General features: G+C 36.9%; 1 protein-coding gene across 1 annotated transcript in view; it reads left to right on the plus strand.

The window, feature by feature from the left end:
* Positions 1–24,276, plus strand: part of LOC117334119 (probable E3 ubiquitin-protein ligase HERC1) — a 108,728-nt gene that overhangs the window by 54,057 nt on the left and 30,395 nt on the right. Inside the window, 17 exon segments of the mRNA XM_033893578.1 lie at positions 1,001–1,164; positions 1,723–2,681; positions 3,901–4,102; positions 5,198–5,472; positions 6,289–6,484; positions 8,040–8,200; positions 8,871–9,097; positions 9,824–9,926; positions 14,913–15,158; positions 15,688–15,864; positions 16,163–16,337; positions 17,055–17,271; positions 18,882–19,080; positions 21,723–22,062; positions 22,749–22,951; positions 23,671–23,874; positions 24,116–24,240. Of these exon segments, the coding sequence (XP_033749469.1) occupies positions 1,001–1,164; positions 1,723–2,681; positions 3,901–4,102; positions 5,198–5,472; positions 6,289–6,484; positions 8,040–8,200; positions 8,871–9,097; positions 9,824–9,926; positions 14,913–15,158; positions 15,688–15,864; positions 16,163–16,337; positions 17,055–17,271; positions 18,882–19,080; positions 21,723–22,062; positions 22,749–22,951; positions 23,671–23,874; positions 24,116–24,240 (4,173 nt within the window).

The raw sequence follows: 24,276 nt of genomic DNA on the forward strand, positions 1-24,276 counted from the left end.
GGTCAATGCAAAGGGTATACAAACCGATGTTTCTGAGCAGCACCGTGCAGTATAATCTTCACTTTGTTGTGTATTGTATAATGTGACCCTTATGAAGCATTTTAACTATAGTGTACTAGAACAAGCACTCGGATAGCGGGCATATGTGACCTACAAACAACATACATGTGTCACGTCCCGGAGGTTCACCAACGAGTAGAAATTACAAACGTTAAATACCTGAAATAAAAGACCCGGTATGTACAACTACCCATAGTCCATATTTTTAGGGTTTTTTTACTGTAATTTCAACCCTGAAATGAATGACCCGCAATAAACAATGTACGTTTTTTACGTAAATTAGAAGACCCGGTTTTCACAACTTACTAACAGTCCATGTTTTTGCGTTTTTTACATAAGTTTAAAACCTGAAATAAAAAGACACCGTCTAACTATCAGTCCATGATTTTATGATTCTTACGTAAGTTAAAAACCTGAAATAAAAGACCCGGTAAAGAAAAGCAATGTACCGTTATAAAAACAGAGCTACATTGTAACACAGGTAAACACCCGGGCTATGACCTGACTACGCACAGTGTCAAGCGATGGGCTGTACAATTGTCGACAAAGGTGACTTGCCCCGACATTTTCTCTCCACGTGGTGAAAAAATCGTCTGGATTATTGCGGGAAATTTACTAATGAAAAGTACGTTCTGTTCCCAAAATATGGTTCCGGAATCGAAATCTGAATTTCCGAACTGGTGAGTACAAATAACGTTACGGAAATCTGTTCCCGTGCATTTCAGTCCGGACTGTGAGTTTTCCGGACTATTGGCGTCCGGATTATCGCGGGTCCACTGTATATATCAAACCTTACTATAAATTTTAATTACCTCTTGGAAGTACTTGTAAAATATCCCATTTCTTAATTCCATTTGTATCTCTTGCAGTCTTCTGCGAAACCTTTGTCAGTTTTGTAACCCCTTTATATTGGTGACATGTCCATATATTTTCCACATAGGTTTGGCCAAGCCTCGTCCTTATAGGTGGCCTTGACCCTGGACTGCGAGTGGGAGGTCGCTGCATGCATCAGACAACTTTCAAGACAGGGACATTGATGGGCGTAGCTAGGGATGGAGCAAATGCAGGCAAGGTCCAGTGGGATGATGGCGACTCTTCCTCAAGGTTAGTCCACATTTCTTGACACTGATTTCACCATACTTTGTTGAAATCAATGACACCATACTTTGATGACAGATATGCCATCATACTCTGTTGACATTGATGACACAATACTATATTGACACTGATTACATCATACTGTTGACTTTAATGACATGCTTTGTTAACATTTATACACCATAGTTTGTTGATTTGATGATACAATACTTTGTTGACATTGATGACACTACACTTTGTTGACATTAATGATATAATGCTTTAACACTGATTACGTCACACTGTTGACTTTAATGACACAATACTTTGTTTACACTGATTAAATTAAACTGTTGACTTTAATGACATCATACTTTGTTTACACAGATGCCACCACATTTTGTTGACATTAATTAAACACTGTTGACTTAAATGACACCCTACTTTGTTGACATTGATGACACCATACTTTGTTGACATTTATAACACCATACTTTGTTGACATTGTTGACACCACACTTTCTTGAAACTGAATTCACCACTCTGTGTTGACATTGATGAAGTTTCATTCTTTTATATTAAAAGTGATGCCCTACTCTCAAAGTTAGAACCAAAGGAGCCACTTCCATTTGATGCTGACCATCTCATAGGGATGACCACTAGCCATTTGGAAGCTTTGGTCAAACTTTCCTCACTAATGGATGAGAAACCATCATCTTTACAAGAACCAAAGCAATCCCCTTCAGAAGTACCCACCAATAAAGAGGAAGCTGTTGGTTTAAAAGTTCAGAAACTAAAACAAAGTGTTCTTGATGAAACCAATGCTTTAATGAGAAAACTTGATGAGGATATTGCACGAGTGTTGGAAATGGAGATGCAGCAGTTGGCCGAGATGGACCACAATGCTGACAAACGAAAGGCGCCATTGGTAACTGCTGAAACCTTTGACGATTCCTCAGCAAGTAATTGTACTGCCTCACCACAGGTATTATCGCCCCGTGATGATATTCTACCAGAGACCAGAGAGACACAAGACACAGAAGGAGATATGGAAGCAGACATTTCTATCCCAGACTCCTTGCCGTTGAAAATTTCCCAAGGTTCTTGTCCATCTTCAGCTTCAGAAAAGCTCCAAACTGAAAGGCCTCTGAGAAATGAATTCCAGAAAACTCCTCCTGCTACTGAAGCATCTTTGCCTGATGAACTCCACACAATTAAAACATCTTACATACAAGTCACAGCTCTTAAAGCCCTGCATACTATACTACTAAATAACAAGTTTATAGAAATGCTTCTCGTGCCCAAGTCAGACCTGCTGTCGGAGAGGAATAAGGCTCTGGTTGATGGGACTGTAATTCGCAGGGATGAAGATTTCAAGGTGACCTTGAGGTCATTCATGAAGAGGATGGTTCAGTTAGCTCTGAGTCAGTCAGGGCTTTTGCGGGTATTTTCTGTGTTAGAACTAGAACGAGCACATGCGATTCTCTACAAGATAATCACCACATCCAAAGCAGAGGAGATTACCTGTATTTCAGAAGTCAAAGGTTAGAATAATATTCTTTAAGTTTGTATATAGATTTCAGTATGTTTTAACCTAATGTATATATCCTGCAGTAAGCCCATGGTCCAATACAGACTCTGGGATTATTACATTGGTTCGTTGTTATTTCTACTGAACTGTAATGAATAAGGGTGAGAGGTATGGGCTTATTATTACAGGAATCATGTTTTATTGGTTTTAGTTCTTCAAAAAAACTGCAACACTGCTAACATCCTCTCATCATGGGAACGCTTAATATAGTGTTATTTACATTTACTGTAATGTATAGTGGGTAATATTTGTGGAGGATTTAATTATCTCTATATTCACTGTAATCAAATATAGTGGGAAAAAATACTCAGCAAAGAAGTGTTTACATTTACATCAGAAAGTTTACAGAACATGGTTACATGAAATTTAACATCCACAGACTAGGTATAACAGGGACAACCGTCTAATATTAACCCTGTAAAATTTAACACCCACAAACTTAGTCCAAATGCCATGGACAACTGTCTAATATTAACCCCATGAAATTTAACGCCCACTAACTTGGTCTGACAGGGACAACCGTCCAATATTAACCCCGTGAAATTTAACACCCACAAACTAGGTCTGACAGGGACAACTGTCTAATATAAACCCAGTCACTGTAAAATTTAACACCCACAAACTAGGTCTGACAGGGACAACTGTCTAATATAAACCCAGTCACTGTAAAATTTAACACCCACAAACTAGGTCTGACAGGGACAACTGTCTAATATAAACCCAGTCACTGTAAAATTTAACACCCACAAACTAGGTCTGACAGGGACAACTGTCTGATATAAACCCAGTCACTGTGAAACTTAACACCCACAAACTAGGTCTGACAGGGACATCCATCTAATATTAACCCCCATGAAATTTAACACCCACAGGCTAGGTCCGATAGGAACAACCATCTAATATTAACCCCCGTGAAATTTAACACCCACAGGCTAGGTCCGACAGGGATAACTATTTAATATTAATCCCCCGTGAAATTGAACAACTATTGGTAAATTGTTTTGTCGCCCCGGTAGGAATAATGTTAAGATACTGATATCATTGAAAACCAAGAGAGAATTCTTTTGTGTTGCAAGGTTGTCTTGTATACTACACAGCCTTTCATTGTAAGTCAATATATTATTTTTGTGTGATACCTGTACTAATCTTTATATTACAAAATTTCTTGACAGAAAAGTATGAAACAATGACAAGAGAAAGAGAAAAAAATTCGAATATCAAGAAAAAACCTCAGGAGTCATGTGATATGATTTGTACAAACCAGCCTCCATCATCAACCCAGTTACCAAACGTAACACCTGAAGAACCATCCAATCAGGAAGAAGACCAGGAAAACTTTCAGCAGACATCCATACTTCAATATGTTAGACGAGGGTAATGACGATATTTCTATGTGAACTTGAAAAATGTAGAATTCATATAATTATACTTAGATATGCATGTGTCTGGACGAACAAACTTTGGGAGAGTCCTGATTTTTAGGTCACACCAGACACAGTCTCAAGTGCCCTTTATATTCTAATCACCTTTTGTTCGTTGTGTATCGGTGAATAATTTACATTTTTGAATTCTCAGAAACTCCTTTGCCAATTTCAACAAAAATTTTCACAAAATTTCCATGGCCAAAAGTCACCAAAATTTATGATTATATGGTCACCACTCTTCACAGATATGGAAGGGTCTTGAGTTGCTTTACTAAGATTGTGTTCATGACCCTGGAGTCTAGTTTTCCCCTAAGTTATATGGGAAAGTGATACTCTTGTGTACAATTTGTTGATATTCAATTATTGAAAATAGTTCAAATTTGATTGGAAAAATTTATAACCCCGAAATGCAATTTGGTCAGATTGGAGTTGTTTTCAACAATCTTCTAATTCCAAACCCATATAAAAATACTTTTTATTGTTGGAAGGGTCTAGAATAAAAATAGATACTTTGTCAGAATTCTGAATTGCATCACCCTTTATATACAAATATAGTATGCATCCAATGCATGTGTAAAGGATGAAGTTTAGTTCAGTTTAAACATAAAATGTACTTACCTTATTGTTTTTTATTTGCTTCATGGAATAGAATTGAATTGTATATACAATGTAATATGCTTGTGATGAAAAGATGATTAAATTCTATCAAATGTTTTACTATAACAAACCCCCAGGGACTGAGAGTTGGACCCTAAGTCATCAAATGTGCCAATTTTCAACAATTTCTTATGTTTAGACCTCTTAATATTTGATCATATTTTAAAAAACAAAAAATCAATTATCTATTAGTGCATTTAGATACCTGTTCAGGCCCACGGACCTCTTGTTATTACTTATCCTAAATATAATGTCAAAGTAGGAAAATTTAAACAAATGCAAAACCCCTTAAAACTGAGCAATGCCCTTTGTAATGTCAAATGTTTCTTTGTTCCAGTTTTCACTGGTTAGCAGTAGGTCTGTGTTTAAACAAACCTGTTTTTTGCAGATCTGATGGACCCCACAGTTCATTCTCACGTCACCTGTTCAGTCGTCGAGCTCGAAGGGAACGCTCCCAGTCCACCACTGCATCGCGGTACTCACTAGTGCGTGTTCCCCCTGCTGCTCCACCCCTGCGGCCATCTCCTCCCCCTCCCCAGAGGAAGCCTCCCCACCTACCGATCAGGACAAGGTCGCCGTCTCCTCCGCCTCCTCCCATTGCTCTGTCACTACTGGAGATGGGCTTTACTCTTAGTGCTATCAAGAGAGCACTGACAGAAACATGTAAGAATATTGTTAAAATCATTAATTCACCTCGGTTAAATCATGGTCAAGTGAGCTTATATATGTGTCAAGGCATTATGTCCATCTTTAAAACACCAGTTGTCCAGAACCTCTGAACATATTTTGACTTGCTTTGTTCTGAAATTTAGTTGGGCCAATGGGGACACAATGTTCTACAGACAAAGCTTAAAGATATGGAAATAAAGTTACAGAAGCTTGCGGTCCCAATGGGGATTTATAGGGACATTGATCAAATTTGAATTATATGACTATTATAATTTTTTTCATATTAGGCTACCTTGTAAAGATTTGAATACATGACTGTATTAAATCTTCATATTAGGTGACGTGAACATGTAGCATTTGCTACTGGCAACTACTGATATTTCCAGTTTTCATTCAACCTTTCAAGATAACTACTTAGTACTTAATCCGACTTTAAATTTTCATTTAGTGTTTTATCTCTTTATGATGTTTATATTTTTGTCTTTTTCCTCTTCCATTTTTCAGCTGCATAGAAATTCTAACTTTCTTCTGATCAGTATGTTGAAAAGGCATTAATTCATTTACCCAGCATGATTGTTCTATTAGTGTCCCATGAATTAAAGTAATAATACCTACCTCTATTCAAATCCATCAATAGTGAAAATATATATAGGATCTGTAGCAAAAGATAACTGTTACTATAAAGTTGATTTCCATACCAGCAGCTTACCACCAGGAATGATGGCACATGTTATGGTCCTTTGCTTATTCATGTTAAAATTTGTTTAAACTATTCATCAAAATCTAATTATACATGTCATTGAATTTTAGGTGTAAACAGAAATGAAGTGTCTGCCCATGGGATTAACACCCTAGCCACATGGATGTTGGAACATCCACTTGACGTCCAGGAGCCTGAGGAACCAGCCACAAAAGTGGCTCGAGACTCCATATCGGGACAGGAGACAGCCAGTAATATCATCAGTGACTCACAGCCATTAGAAGAGGAAATCAGAGACCCCTACAGGTATAGACCTTCAGGATCGTACATATGTGTTCTGTGTCCAGTCTTAGAGCAGTGCTAAGATTGATGCTTTCACTATCTTGTTGAAGGGAAATAATATCAGCCATCATGTAAAGTCTGTCATTGGCACTGTCTCCGATGCATAAACTTATCATATTTTGAATATATTCTGGAGTTCTGCCAGTGGGGTTCAGTTCAAACTTGCAACTGCTTTGAATGATTCTAGGATGATCCTGATAAAGTGATTTGGGTCGTTCAAAATCCAACATGGCCACCATCTTCAAAATCACATTTCTGACTTCTTCTCACATTCTGCCAGCCTGGGATTCTTTACAAGCAGCACTGCCACAGTCAAGGAACTGTTGAATTTTAGAAGGCTAAATCTTTGATATGGAATATATGTTGAAACATTTATTTACAAATTTTGGGGCCTAAAATGGTTGATTTTATAAATTGTGGTTTTTTTAAATTATTGAAATTTGATGTCATCAAAAAACATACATTCAGTAAATTTCAAATGTTTCTTACAAACATAAGTGGGAAGCCATATAGCTTATTCCATACTTAAATGGATATGTCCACATTTGCTTTTAGTATCCCTGGAACATGTCATGGCAAAATTGAAGGCATTTGATTGGTGTCAGGAATATAAACCTGGCCAATCACTAAGATGTTACATTTTTGTGAAGATCACAGAGGAGCAACAACCAAGTTAGAAAGCCAGTTAATTTAACAATGTGGTGACCTTGACATTCATTTGATGTATTTCTTTTCAAAGGATCAAACTTAGGTGTTTATTTATCTGCAAGATGGCAGTGACAGAGTCTTCAATTTTTCCATTACATAGTCGAGGGTTGAAGAGAGCAAAAGTAAACATCTTAACCCCTTGAGCATTATAGTACAGATAGAGGCAAGTTGAAAAGCACATATGTATGGTTTAATAACACAATAGTTAATACAAGGGCTGATTGATAAGCTGTGAGCCTCGTATTGAAGGAGGTACTCTAGGATGTTCTTTTTAAGTCCTACTCTTCTCTGACTATATAGGGCCGTGTACCCAAGGACTGGTCTCATTTGGTTAGTTCATATCGACAAGGTACATTTTGTAGCACTCAAAAGTAAACAAGACAAGCGGCTTTTTGCAAAATGGACAAAATCGGTTAGGGTGAAAGAATCTGTAATTGCCATGACTGCCATTCACGATTGTGGCTTTAAATTTATTGAGCATCCACATTATTCGCCTGATCTCGCTCCATCAGACATTCATCTATTTCCAAAACTGAAAACAGCTATTTCAGGCACCCTAACCCTAACCCTAGCATGCAGTGGATGACTTTCTGAACAGCCAACAAATGGAGTTCTATAAAAGTGGCATTGAGGCCCTTAAACACCGCTGGCAAAAGTGTATAGATACTGAAGGAGATTATTTTAAGAAATAATACAATATATCTGGCATAATTCAAATCCTTCAATATGAGGCTCAGCCTGGTATCAGTTTTACACATAGTTACTTATGTAAAGTAACACTCGATCAGAAAGACAATATGTGTGGTTTCAGTATGTTGCTGTCCAGGCGTATATCTTTAGAGGGCTTATTGAACGAATCTAGTGACGACTCTACGGAGGAGCCAGATACTCGCCGCTCTCGATATATCAGAAGTCCACGACCAATCTCACGGACACGTCATGTAGATATCAGAAGCTTTCTGTCCAATGCAGGTACGTCTACAGCTCATTAATACAGTCAAATCTGTGTGATAACGTGACTGACCAAAGTATGTCTGATTAGTCAGGGTGTAGTAAACAGTTTATCAGATATCAAAACTAAACCAGATTAAGATGATATTCAGTAGACAAGTATATTTTACCTGTGCAGAAAGGAGATGAGCATGCATTCACAAGTTTGTTGTTAATTTCATAATCTAATGGTTATCATAGACTACTTCCTTATAAGGAGATATATGAGGGTATCTGTTATGTAAAAAAAAAAAAACTTTTGGGTATAAATCTGATATGAAGGGTCAGGATGATCTAATAATAGCAATCATGTTTTGTGTGTCATCAAGCTCCGTCGCCATTGCTATGTTTAAAATTTTCGCATTTCAAATTTCTTCTCATTGACAAGTCTCACCTGTGGAATTCAAATTTGCATTGAGTGATTCTGAGATGAAGTGTTATTATTTTCGGGTCAGTTTGAAATCCAAAATGCCCAATATGGCCTCCATCTTGATCTTTTACTAGATGGTCCTAATAATGTGTTGTTATTTGATTGTGGACAAAAAGTACACAATTTCTACACAATGTTTTTGGTGTGTTGTGTGGTCCTACAACTGTATTTGAAAGATTGAAAACAGATTTTTGAAATGATCAAAAAAATATATGTTTACAGCTAATGATCGTGAATTAGAGCGTTCAGAATCTTTACAAATTGGAAACGAGGGAAGCAGAACCTCAGATTTGTACGAGAGAATGTCGGAGAACCACGGACTGAGTGACACGTTTGATGCCCTCTGTAGTGACATTAGTAATATGACCGATGACCTGTATAATCTGGACAATATCGATGACCTCTTCCCAACACAGTCTGAGTCTACCTGGGATCTCATGAATGCAATAGTAAGTTGTCTATAGATTTATACTCAGAACATTTTTATTTTCTGAAATATCTATTTACACTGATCTATTAGAAGTCAAGTGTAACAAATGGAGTGTTTAATTTGTTTGGTATATATTACTTCACCATTGTTTTCAAAATGCATCTCTATATTGCATCCTATTACAAAATCCAGACTGAGTGTTTTTGGAAGTTATTAATCATACCTGGTCCAATATTTGTGCGTATTGAATTAAACGGATAATTGATTATAATGATAGACAGGATATTGTAAGGAATGTGTAAAGTGTAATGCTAAGTATTGCTTTGTTGAAGAAAATTAAAAAAAATTCAAAGAGAAACAAAAAAGAAACAATTATTTAAACATTGATAGCAATACAAAAAATATTTAGTCAAAGTGTATTGTGAGCATTGATTGAGACATACACATGTAGCTGTAAGGTGTTGTTTTATATTCATCATTTGAATACTAAATTAATGCAATACCTAGCTGTATGATGCAGTTGTATAAGTATATCTTTTTCATTATTATACTAAATTCATGTGAAAAGGTGCTGTACTACACTTTTGTGTCTTTTGTACAATACTTTGTAGAAAGTTTGAACATATTTGTTGTAATCTGTCTTCAAATGTTTCTATAAATAGCCATATGGACAGGTTTGTGTATCTTATCAACATTGTTATGATGGGTAATCCATTCACTTACCATTATGGTTTCACATTTACAGAGAATGGAGTTTGAAGCCGACCCTACAGTGGTGTGTGAACTGTGTCAGCAGGAGACCGACAACTTTCAAGGACACTTACAGCTGGACCACCCTGGCTGTGGGAGTGAGTTCTCACAACCAATCATAGTCTAGCTAGTACAAACTCTAATTAACACTGAACCAACCATAGTCTAGCTAGTACAATCCCTACTGAACACTGAACCAACCATAGTCTAGCTAGTACAATCCCTACTGAACACTGAACCAACCATAGTCTAGCTAGTACAAACTCTACTTAACACGAAACCAACCATAGTCTAGCTAGTACAAACCCTACTTAACACTGAACCAACCATAGTCTAGCTAGTACAAACTCTACTTAACAACACTGAACCAACCATAGTCTAGCTAGTACAAACTCTACTTAACACTGAACCAATCATAGTCTAGCTAGTACAAACTCTACTTAACACTGAACCAACCATAGTCTAGCTAGTACAAACCCTACTTAACACTGAACCAACCATAGTCTAGCTAGTACAAACTCTACTTAACACTGAACCAACCATAGTCTAGCTAGTACAAACCCTACTTAACACTGAACCAACCATAGTCTAGCTAGTACAAACTCTACTTAACACGAAACCAACCATAGTCGAGCTAGTACAAACTCTACTTAACACTGAACCAACCATAGTCTAGCTAGTACAAACTCTACTTAACACTGAACCAACCATAGTCTAGCTAGTACAAACTCTACTTAACACTGAACCAACCATAGTCTAGCTAGTACAAACTCTAATTAACACTGAACCAACCATTGACTAGCTAATACAAACCCTACTTAACACTGAACCAACCATTGACTAGCTAATACAAACCCTACTTAACACTGAATCAACAATTGTCTAGCTAGTACAAACTCTACTTAACAACACTGAACCAACCATAGTCTAGCTAGTACAAACTCTACTTAACACGAAACCAACCATAGTCTAGCTAATACAAACTCTACTTAACACTGAACCAACCATAGTCTAGCTAGTACAAACTCTAATTAACACTGAACCAACCATTGACTAGCTAATACAAACCCTACTTAACACTGAATCAACCATAGTCTAGCTAGTACAAACTCTACTTAACAACACTGAACCAACCATAGTCTAGCTAGTACAAACTCTAATTAACACTGAACCAACCATAGTCGAGCTAGTACAAACTCTACTTAACACTGAACCAATCATAGTCTAGCTAGTACAAACTCTAATTAACAACACTGAACCAACCATAGTCTAGCTAGTACAAACCCTACTTAACACTGAACCAACCATAGTCTAGCTAGTACAAACTCTAATTAACACTGAACCAACCAGTCTAGCTTGTACAAACCCTACTTAACACTGAACCAACCATAGACTAGCTAGTACAAACTCTACTAAACAACACTGAACCAACCTTAGTCTAGCTAATACAAACTCTACTTAACACTGAACCAACCATAGTCTAGCTTGCATACATGCCATACCTCCCGGTGTGAGACAAAATCTCCCTTATTTTCAAGTCATTTATTTCTCCCGGCAGGAGAGCCCAAATTCCCGTATTTTGTAATTCCCTCCGGTATTTTTGCCGACGCCATATTTGTTTACAATTCAGTAGTTTTTCTTGCGAGATTTGGCTAAATTTAGCGATCACGTGATCCATCTGTTCACTTGATCACTCAATCAAAATGGCGCCTGTTGGACACGGCTTTCACACGAAGCTCAGGCTAGTGTAATGTTTGCGCTAGAATATCTATCACCATGAAATAAAGGCAAGTCGCTTACAAACAATTTTAACCCTCTTTGCAAACAGACTGGAATCATTGTTTTTTTTTTTTTAGGACCATACTTTGATGATGGTAATTGATACAGAGCCTGATCACACACAAAATCACACGTGTTTTTCATACAACATGTGTATCGTTGATCAGTGATAGCAAGCTGAAATCCGATATTTTCTTTTAGAAAGCTATCAAAATTAGCACATCTGTTGGTCGTAGTGGTCAATCATGATGTTTACAATGACTGTACCGTCCATGACAGAGGCAATATACAAAATCTAGAATTATCGTGATAATATTTACTGCAGTCTCCTAACATGAACATCTTCAGTTCTCATGACTTCTTGTATACATACACTTGCACACTTGGAATAATTTTAGATCTAAGTGGTCCAACATAAGGTATCCCACAGGACATTTCATGGTGATATTTTCCAACTGATGTGTTCCCTTAGAGTGGATCAAGCTTTCTAATTTTAAGAAAAATCCAAACTGATATATGATTAACTTTCTTGTCTTGATCTTTAGCTACATGTAATTATAATATACCCTTTTCAAATGCTGTAATATATAATGTAATATATAATATGAATAAAGCTGTGAAAGTTTTTGTTTTACATAAAAAAATCAAAAAATAATTTCATATCATCTGAATCTAAATGTATACTATTGCATTTTTTACCTTATTCAACTTTTTGCTGTTTGCATATACGATATGATTAATATCCGAAATAAATATAAATATTCTTTATCACTTTCAAAAATAATTTATTGCTTTAAAGTTGAGTAAAAATGTTGATATTCATGTCGCGTACAAATCTCCCTTATTTTAGGCAAAACTCCCTTAAAATAATCATCAATCTCCCTTATTGGTCTCCTGAAAGTATGGCATGTATGAGCTTGTACAAACTCTACTTAACAACAATGAACTAACCATAGTCTAGCTAATACAAACTCTACTAAACAACACTGAACCAACCATAGTCTAGCTAGTACTAGTACAAACTCTACTTTTAAAACAACACTGAACCAATCATAGTCTAGCTAGACAGACAGACAGACAGACGGACAGACTAGCTAGTACAAACTCTACTTAACACTGAACCAACCATAGTCTAGCTAGTACAAACTCTACTTAACAACACTGAACCAACCATAGTCTAGCTAGTACAACTGAACCAACCATAGTCTAGCTAGTACAAACTCTACTTAACAACACTAAACCAACCATAGTCTAGCTAGTACAAACTCTAATTAACACTGAACCAACCATAGTCTAGCTAGTACAAACTCTACTTAACACTGAACCAACCATAGTCTAGCTAGTACAAACTCTACTTAACACTGAACCAACCATAGTCTAGCTAGTACAAACTCTACTTAACACTGAACCAACCATAGTCTAGCTAGTACAAACCCTACTTAACACTGAACCAACCATAGTCTAGCTAGTACAAACTCTGCTTAACACTGAACCAACCATAGTCTAGCTAGTACAAACTCTACTTAACACTGAACCAACCATAGTCTAGCTAGTACAAACTCTACTTAACACTGAACCAACCATAGTCTAGCTAGTACAAACTACTTTACAACACTGAACCAACCATAGTCTAGCTAGTACAAACTCTACTTAACAACACTGAACCAACCATAGTCTAGCTAGTACAAACTCTACTTAACAACACTGAACCAACCATAGTCTAGCTAGTACAAACTCTACTTAACAACACTGAACCAACCATAGTCTAGCTAGTACAAACCCTACTTAACACTGAACCAACCATAGTCTAGCTAGTACAAACTCTACTTAACAACACTGAACCAACCATAGTCTAGCTAGTACAAACTCTACTTAACAACACTGAACCAACCATAGTCTAGCTAGTACAAACTCTACTTAACAACACTGAACCAACCATAGTCTAGCTAGTACAAACTCTACTTAACACTGAACCAACCATAGTCTAGCTAGTACAAACTCTACTTAACACTGAACCAATCATAGTCTAGCTAGTACAAACTCTACTTAACACTGAACCAACCATAGTCTAGCTAATACAAACCCTACTTAACAACAATGAACCAACCATAGCCTAGCTAATACAAACCCTACTTAACAACAATGAACCAATCATAGTTTAGCTAGTACAAACTCTACTTAACACTGAACTAACCATAGTCTAGCTAGTACAACTGAACCAACCATAGTCTAGCTAGTACAACTGAACCAACCATAGTCTAGCTAGTACAACTGAACCAACCATAGTCTAGCTAGTACAACTGAACCAACCATAGTCTAGCTAGTACAACTGAACCAACCATAGTCTAGCTAGTACAAACTCTACTTAACAACACTGAACCAACCATAGTCTAGCTAGTACAAACTCTACTTAACAACACTAAACCAACCATAGTCTAGCTAGTACAACTGAACCAACCATAGTCTAGCTAGTACAAACTCTACTTAACAACACTAAACCAACCATAGTCTAGCTAGTACAACTGAACCAACCATAGTCTAGCTAGTACAAACTCTACTTAACAACACTAAACCAACCATAGTCTAGCTAGTACAAACTTTACTTAACAACACTGAACCAACCATAGACTAGCTAATACAAACCCTACTTAACAACACTAAACCAACCATAGTCTAGCTAGTACAAACTTTACTTAACAACACTGAACCAACCATAGACTAGCTAATACAAACCCTACTTAACAACACTGAACCAACCATAGTCTAGCTAATACAAACTCTACTTAACAACACTGAACCAACCATAGACTAGCTAATACAAACCCTACTTAACAACACTAAACCAACCATAGTCTAGCTAGTACAAACTACTTTACAATACTGTTTCATTTTCTGTTTATACTTGGTGATAATTGATGACATCATCTCTGTCAGTCTCTGTCTTCCAGTGCCTGTCTGTCCATCTGTCCATTTGTCAATATTTGGTTACAAGTTCATATCTTAATTTTCAAAAACAAGTACGTGACATTTCATGCAAAATATTTTTTAAGTAAAATCTCTTAAAGGACCAGGCTTGGAGATCATAAAAAAATTACATTCAAGTTTTTTCTCAAGCCAATCACATTTGGCGTAACTTTTCATGACTCAGTCAAAACTTAAAACAATTAAAAGAACCTCTTATCATCTTTGTTCCTGTTGTTTATTTTCAAAGTAGTGTTGAAAAATATTTTCAAATCTTAGGTCTGTATAAAACCTCTAAGCAATTTCCTACTGTGCTAATTGAACTGCCTTTTCTGTTTTATCAGGGATTTCGTGTAACAATGTATACAGTAATAATGGAGTATATGGCATGTGTCCTTGGCCTGTGGTGTGTGGTACTGGCTATCCCAGCTATGCCCTGTGTAGGGGCTGTCGGGACAGACATCGGGAGCTTCATGGCCACCGAGGGAGTAATCCTGACCAGGACAGGGCAGACGAGCACGAAGAAAGTCTAGGCAGCTCCACTCAGAGAGCACCTGATCTCCTGAATACTGTTGACTACACAACCTTGGGTATATAATTATATAAATGCTGGCTATTTCTCATTGGCATCAGTAACCTTAATGAGGCTACACATGGTTAGAGTATAGACTGCTTTTCACATACTTTCACATATTTCTATACCAGTACTGTGGGTGCCATTTAAGGCATTCATATCTTATTACACATCGAAAGAAAAAAATCAATAACAGTCTGCTAAAAACAATTCCTTATAAGACCCAAAAGCTACCTATCAAATAGAGGCAGAGCAAGATAGAATTTTTTTTGGAAATCAATTTACTAAAGTCTGACACTTTAAATTTGATGATTGTTATGCCTGAACTCTTTTAAGTAAAATATACACCATGATTGTACATATATCAACACCCCCTCCCTCTCTTCCTTCAACAAACCAGGTAGGTAAATTGGATCAATAAGACTGAGCAGATAGGTATATTGGGTCAGTAAGACTGTGGATTGTCTCTCTGTAATACTATTATATCCAGTATAATCAATCTAAAACATCCAAACCGAGTGATAACAACTTGTTCTGGTCAATAGAACAAGAGCTACAGATGGGATGTCGAGGTGGGACCCTTATAGATGAGACGGACAACCTCCTCCCTAAGCTTGGCATCACGGACTGGAAACCATGCCCAGACCCCCTCAAATTCACGGAGATGGATCCCCTAGGATCCAAGCTGGTTCAGGCTGCAGCCAACACTGGTGCCTCTGTGTGTATGTAGAAATTTGATAGCAAGCTTTAAGTGTATTTATTTTGTGAGACTAGTCGGTAACCTTAAAGTAATGTCAAGTAACTTTTTGTGATAAAACTTTGATGGTAGGAGACTTTTTGTTTAGTTATATAGTATAGCTAAGCATGGAAGCTGCGCGAGAGAACTAGGTTGAGCTTTTCTGATAATTCTGATTATGATAAAAGATTTTGGAAGTGACTGAGTGAGAAATATTTTGGTGTAGCATTACTAACAGTAAGTCAGTTACCTCCACAATGTAAGTTTATATTTGTCTGTAACAGGGAGCCTGCCTCGGGCATCTCGTCCCGACAGTAAATACCGCACCTTAGGGGAGCAGGCTACTAACCTAAAGACCCCCCGTGACCGACACATCGCTCTCCAGAGGATAACCTCAACCATGCAAGTGATGCTGGCACGCAGTATTGTGATGAAAGCTTTGTCTGTCCTGGCTAGTAGGTAAGTAATACTGACACGCAGTATTGTAATGAAAGCTCTATCTGTCCTGGCCAGTATGTGAGTGATGCTGACACGCAGTATTGTAATGAAAGCTCTATCTGTCCTGGCCAGTAGGTGAGTGATGCTGACACGCAGTATTGTAATGAAAGCTCTGTCTGTCCTGGCTAGTAGGTAAGTAATACTGACACGCAGTATTGTAATGAAAGCTCTATCTGTCCTGGCCAGTATGTGAGTGATGCTGACACGCAGTATTGTAATGAAAGCTCTATCTGTCCTGGCCAGTAGGTGAGTGATGCTGACACGCAGTATTGTAATGAAAGCTCTGTCTGTCCTGGCTAGTAGGTAAGTGATACTGACACGCAGTATTGTGATGAAAACTCTGTCTGTCCCGGCCAGTAGGTGAGTTACATGAAGTTTAAAGTAGGATCTACAACCATATTCACATACAGCCACATTTTCTTTGATAGGATCCTTGGTCTTTAACACTTTTGAATCAAATGTTGTTGAAGAAAAGAGTGTAGCTCTCCTTGAGGCTCATAATGGGAAGATTAGATATTATCCTCTTATTATCCTCTTATAACAAATCATAGAAGCCCAGTCATCTTGACTATTTGTGTCAGCTCTAAAGATGTGGTTTCTTTCAATGTTAATTCTCCATAGGGGTCGGCTTAAAGAATTTTTTTCTCTAAGAGACCATTTTTCTGATATTTGTTACAGTGACTCCTCCTGTAGTTTACCGGCAGCTCTGGAGTACATCGGTCTGTCTGATATCATGGTGATTGTACAGCTGATGTGTCTGTGTGCGTCGGGTAAAATCAGTAGTCTTCAGTCAAACAGGACACAGGACAGCTTACAACACCTTACCAAAGCACTTGGCTCTCTGGTCCAAGACAATCAAGTCTCCATGAAACAGCTAGTCCGATTGTGTACCCAGGTGAGAAAAGTGTAGTTACTGTTTAGTATTAAGCTTCAAAATTGTATAAACATTATTGGAGTTAACCAAGCAGATTTAAATCAAAGAACCATCATATTATTGTAAAGTATCTATTCACGTACATGTATAAATTGGCTGGTTATATGCTGAATGAAACAGAGTTTATCATATGACTACCGTTATATACGGTGTCATAAACCCATCACATAAATTTTCTTTATGACACTAGTGTAATAACACCTTTCGCTACGCTGATTGGCTGGTTCCGTGAGAACTGTATTCATACGCGTGGGAACGACCTACTTCTTTTTACTACGACTCGTAAAAATGGCGACTAGTGCTTGTAAACTTTGAAAAAAAATCAACTGAACGACAAATTGGTCTATTAACATAACATATTGTACAATCAAAGATAAATCCAAGATGTAAACATCCTAAGTTTTTTAATTATATTTATACTATAAGATGTTAAATTAGGCCTGGCAAACATCTATTTTATGACCCCTAGTAACATATTTCAACTCCGATAGAAAATTGCGGTTGCGTTGTCCGATGAGACATATCTAGTCTAGATTCTTTTCAAATAAACAAATAATAACATTATTTAATAAAATCCTCATGAAAAACGGCAATGTAGAATCTAGTTTGTTACAACTTGCCTTCAACGGTTACTCAGAATAACATGCTGACACTGTCGTCGACAAACACGTGTAATGTCAAAACAAACAACACTGCCAACAAATCGGCATCCAAAGTCGCTTTTCACGGCAGTCTGAACACGATGTTCAGTGGGAATATTCACGGTGGAACATTTCACATCTCCATAAACACCCGCGAGGACGAGGATAAACACAAAGCAGTGAAAAGGCGCCGTACAATGGTTCTGTACGACAGCGACAGCGAATAGACATTTGTACAACGAAGCCTCCATTATCGCGCCAAGTGACGTCACGGCTTCGTCACATCAAAAACAGTCGCTCATGAACTTTCAAACTAAAATATTTTCCTCATTGTTTCAAACACCAAGGACAATTTATCTATTATAGATTAAATGAAAAAAATGCTGAAATTTTGTTTTGAGACGTGTATTTAATAAAATGAATCCTTTTCAAGAGTCAGTTGTGTTAGAACTATTTCTTCTCTCGTCGGTATAATTGACCTACTTCGAAGGTTCGGGTGATTTGGTTGAGATGTGACGATTCAAGGCAAAAGAGAAAATCAGTTTTTGATGGGGAACGATGAAAGAAAACGTCATATGATAAAAAGAATCTGTCATTCGTTTCCCTTCATGTTAGATTTATGATACTCGTTTAGAATTTTTTATTTTTGCTCGCCAGAGGCTCGCAAAAATAAAAAATTCAAAACTCGTATCATAAATCTAATATGAAGGGAAACTCATGACAGATCCTCTATGTATGATAAATTCTGTTTATTTCAATGCCTTCGCTAGGGATCAAATTCATAACCTCTGGCTTACAAGTCTTACACTCAGTCTTAGTTGTTACTTGTCACCTAGGACAAAATATTTTTTTTTTTTTTTTTAAATATGCATCTAATGTTTCTTATTGATAGTTATATTTCTATGAATTAGAAATATGTTTGTCTTTTAGGAATTGTTGTATGCATCGATGGGGAAGTGTAGTGGACATCGCAGCAGTGCTGGAGTGGTTCGCATGAAGATCCCTGGGACGTCCAAACTCGCTCCATTTGAACCATCTATGTTCACAGTCACACAGTCTCTTGTGTCACTCCTCACAAGGAATGGTTGGAATCGTAAGATGTCAGAGATGTTCGCCACAGGGCACAAATGTAAATAACACTTGCAGCAAAGTATTTGGGGAGGGGGAGGTTTCATGGGAAATAGGATGTCCAATGGTTTCCCAAAGTTATTTATGCTAAGACATATATGAAGGTCTGTGTTCTATTCGGTCATGTTCAATCAGAAGCTTTGATTTATGTTTTCTTCATGTTGGCATACTCATCTAACGCAATGGTAAGTCTATGTAAGGTAACTCTTACCCCACCTAGCGGCAGGATTTATTTGTATATCAAGCTTCAACAAATCAATTGATATATTGATTAAAAAACAACTTATCAATAACCAAGATTGAGAGATTATTTAATGACCATGATTGAGAGATTATTTATTTCATTTGGTTAAGGAATAAAATCTACATCAAAATCAACTAAGAATTATCATAACCGTAGTTTAAAAATTCATTTTCCGAGATGGTCAAATGTGTCAAGATGATGGATGAAAACATCCTACAGAACTGCTTTAATGATAACTAATTTAGTGTGGTACATTTTAGATCAATGTGCTTTTCTATGTATGCTAGTATAATCAAGCAAAATTATTACAAACTTGATATTGTGTATTTCTATTCATCTAAATGAAAAAACCGACAAAAACTGACGGGAATGATCTGGTATTGTTGTTGGCGTTGACAGAGCTGATCTCAAAATGAGGCTATGATGTGATCATATAAACAAAGACAACAAATTTACTTGGTGTTACCTGCTTTATTATCCAAGTCTATTACTCTATATAAAGCTAAAATACGGTCATGGATAACCAGTTTATAAAGCTAAAATACGGTCATGGATAACCAGTTTATAAAGCTAAAATACGGTCATGGATAACCAGTTTATAAAGCTAAAATACGGTCATGGATAACCAGTTTATAAAGCTAAAACACGGTCATGGATAACCAGTTTATAAAGCTAAAATACGGTCATGGATAACCAGTTTATAAAGCTAAAATACGGTCATGGATAGCCAGTTTATAAAGCTAAAATACGGTCATGGATAACCAGTTTATAAAGTTAAAATACGGTCATGGATAACCAGTTTATAAAGCTAAAATACGGTCATGGATAACCAGTTTATAAAGCTAAAATACGGTCATGGATAACCAGTTTATAAAGCTAAAATACGGTCATGGATAGCCAGTTTATAAAGTTAAAATACGGTCATGGATAGCCAGTTTATAAAGCTAAAATACGGTCATGGATAACCAGTTTATAAAGCTAAAATACGGTCATGGATAACCAGTTTATAAAGCTAAAATACGGTCATGGATAACCAGTTTATAAAGCTAAAATACGGTCATGGATAACCAGTTTATAAAGCTAAAATACGGTCATGGATAACCAGTTTATAAAGCTAAAATACGGTCATGGATAACCAGTTCAGAAACCCACTGTTTACAATATTAAAGTTACCATAAAGCATTCATAATCCACAGTTTTTCAATCCGATTAAGGAAAACAATCCATTGTCCATACCCTATTCTGATATTTCAGTCACTTCCCTTCAATAGAGAACTCTGTACATGAAATCAAGGCTGCTATGCTTTAAGTTTGTTTCCCCGATTACTTACCTGTTTATTTTCGAAATTGTCTGATGTGATAAATAAATATAATTTCAAAATGCTTGAGCAAGTGATGGTCAATATTAAATACCACTTTAATCGGTATTATCCACAACACAGTAATTGGTCACTATTGCCAGGTTTTCTTGTCCCAACAACTCCTTCTAAACTTGTGGACCGATTGTCACAAAACTTCACAGGAATGTTAGGGAACATGTGTTAGTGTGCATGCAGCTGCTTTAATTGTGAAATAATTTGGTTGCCATGGTAACTGGTCACTGTATACAGGTTTTCCCTCTTCGGACAACTTTTCCTTAACTTGTGGACCGATTTTCGCAAAAACCTCACAGGAATGGTAGGGAATAGATGAGCATGCAGCTGTTTTAATTCAAAAACTTTTGTTGCTGAGTAACTAGTAGCTATAAACAGGTTTTCAATGGGATTTTTTTTTGTTGCCATGGTAACAAAGTTATACACATATTATCTCATCAGTCTTTAGGTCAATTTTATTTGAACTTGGTATTTAACTTATTAGTATGCCTGTAATTTAAGGCATCAGATGTTTCCACAACCATTACTATGGAAACATAATGAAAGTTTCTGATTGATTAAAATTAACACATGTAATTTGGTTGTTATGGTTGCAAATAAGGGGTAGCAGGGGTATTAGTTAACCATTGACTTACAGTTCAAATTGTTAAACGCTAAATAAACAGTGTTAATAATGATGTTATATGATTATCTTGGTAAAGAATGTCTTACCACTTGAGCCAAAATTAGCCTGTCTTTATGGAAATAAATTTGGGAAATTTTCACTTGCCATTTTCTCGATTAAATTCAGTTATACAACAAACTGAATATTACATTTATTTTGTGTCATTTTAATACTATTGGAGTTTATTTACTCATTAAATAATTTAGTATTAACTGTTGCTCACTTAAATTGCTTTAGAATTTTATTGAAAGTCATTAATAAATTTTGTATTTCATTGACTCTTTTATAACATTCTGTATTTATATAATGCAAGATAGGTCTGTCACTGTAGTGCCTGCTTTACATTTTGTATTATGTTTCAGTCCCTGGACAAGCTGATGACCATGTAGATTCCTCTGCCCACCCAGACAGCCCCAGGGTAGTGCCCCCAACCCCAGAGGATGAGGGTATCCACCCTCTCCAACTGATAAATGCCCTGGCTGGGTGTGTCCTGTCTACCAAGGTACCCCCCTCACACAAAGAATGGGCTGTCAAGCAGCTCCTCCAGTCTCTGTCCTCACATGCTGACACCACATCACGATCTGTCAACCAAGTTGACCTTGGTGGTGACCTTCCCCACTGTCCCGTGTCAAAACTTGAAGGTCACCAGAACAGACTGGCTATATGTAAATGGAGCCAGAAAAAGTCCATGCTTGCTACAAGGTAAGATTTACAATGTGCATGTCGAACACCAAACTTTTCATATTTTTCTATAATGAACCTATATATCTGTGTTTGTTTTGTCAGAGGCCACAATGGAAAATCACATATTTGGAGTCTGTATGATTATTTGTCGATGGATATGATGATACACTACGTATTTATGTATGTTTGTTTTGTCAGTGGCTATGATGCCACACTACGTCTTTGGAGTCTGTATTATATATGTTTGTTTTGTCAGTGGCTATGAAGCCACACTACGTCTTTTGAGTCTGTATTATATATGTTTGTTTTGTCAGTGGCTATGATGACACACTACGTCTTTTGAGTCTGTATTATATATGTTTGTTTTGTCAGTGGCTATGATGCCACACTACGTCTTTGGAGTCTGTATTATATATGTTTGTTTTGTCAGTGGCTATGATGACACATTACGTCTTTGGAGTCTGTATTATATATGTTTGTTTTGTCACTAGCTATGATGACACACTACGTATTTGGAGTCTGTATTATATATGTTTGTTTTGTCAGTGGCTATGATGCCACACTACGTCTTTGGAGTCTGTATTATATATGTTTGTTTTGTCAGTGACTATGATGACACATTACGTCTTTGGAGTCTGTATTATATATGTTTGTTTTGTCACTAGCTTTGATGACACACTACGTATTTATGTCTGTTTTGTCAGTGGCTATGATGGCACATTACGTATTTGGAGCCTGCCTAACAAGACACACCAGTTCCTACAACAAACATGTGTATTTAACCGCGGTGAAGATCTGTCTGGGGAAGACTTGGATGGTCACCTGTTAGGCAATGTCTGCTGGAGTGCTAATGGCCGCTTACTTGCAGGGTCAATGGACAATCTTGTTAATGTCTGGGGAACTGGAGGTAAGTCAGCTTGTGTTTTTCTTTTAAAGAATTTAACAAAGATGCCCAGAATGTACAGCTATTAAGTTCTTCTGAACAGTATGCAGTTGAAACTGTTAAAGTCTTTAAATACTTCTTCAGAATAACCAATAATATTAGAGTCATACTTCTTCAGAATAACCAATAATATTAGAGTCTTACTTGACCAGTATCATGATGAGGTGAAGGGCCATCAAGTTCCTGAAATGAATGGCATTGAGCCACATTCAAGGTCAGAGGGGTGAAATGTTTTAAATATTTCATTGATTTTTGAGTAACCAAGAGGTATTTTGGTAACACATTTGTTCAGAACTTTTTAATTGGTTTCTTTTGAATCATTACAGTTTTAGTGATATAAGAGAACACATTCTATTTAATGTGAAAGATATAGTATGAGCATAAATTAATGAATTATAGGTGCAGAATGAAATGTGCTATTTCCTATTGGTGCCTAGATTTTATGGCCTCTTAGCCCAATAAGCCACTTAGTGAAGCTATCCACTTTGCGCCCTGCTGTTGCAATCTTCATCATTATGATTTCTTCTGAACAATCAAGAAGCCCATAGTAACAACATCATCTCTTCATAAGCTACTACAATAGTACAGGGGAAAATACAGGTCCATTGCTATCATAAATGAGAATGTTTTGTCTTTTTTGCTTACTACAGGTACTTTGTACCTCTTGTTATGATTGTACACAGGCTCCAAGGGTATCTTGGATGTTCAGTGCCACTGGGTGTCGGCCCTGGCCTGGCCCACTCATAGAAGTATGGTTGGTGGTTGTCTTGGTATGACCGTAGACATCCTCCTTGTGGGCAGACTTGATGGTTCCATTGCTGCAATCGAGATTCTTGGGGGTTCAAGCTTCAATCGCAAAGAACTGGAGCACTGCAGGCGTAAATCAGGTAAGTGATATATTAAGTGACTGTATTGTTCGCATTAAAAGTGGAATATAAATTTTGTAAGCTGATAAAGTATGTATTGTATAATGTTGTGTATTGTTTTATGTTCAATTTGGTATTTATAGAGGATATGTGTTGTATGTTGTTCCTTTTGTCAAATACATGTTTCATTTTAACATCTTTAATTTGTTTGTATAGGTAGAACATTCTTCTGAATCATATGTTTGTCATCATTCTCCTTCAGTAGCTGTGACTATGCTGGCATGGTTTGATGAAGACAGAAACTTTGCGGCAGCATACAGTGATGGAGTGGTCATTATTGCTAACCGCTCGGACTTTGAAACTCCAGTCACTGCAGAGGCTCACCAGGTAGAAGTTTTCACATGTAGAAAAAAAATCTCGATG

The sequence above is a fragment of the Pecten maximus genome, chromosome 9 (genome assembly GCF_902652985.1).
Source record: "Pecten maximus chromosome 9, xPecMax1.1, whole genome shotgun sequence".
NCBI classification, from domain to species: domain Eukaryota; kingdom Metazoa; phylum Mollusca; class Bivalvia; order Pectinida; family Pectinidae; genus Pecten; species Pecten maximus.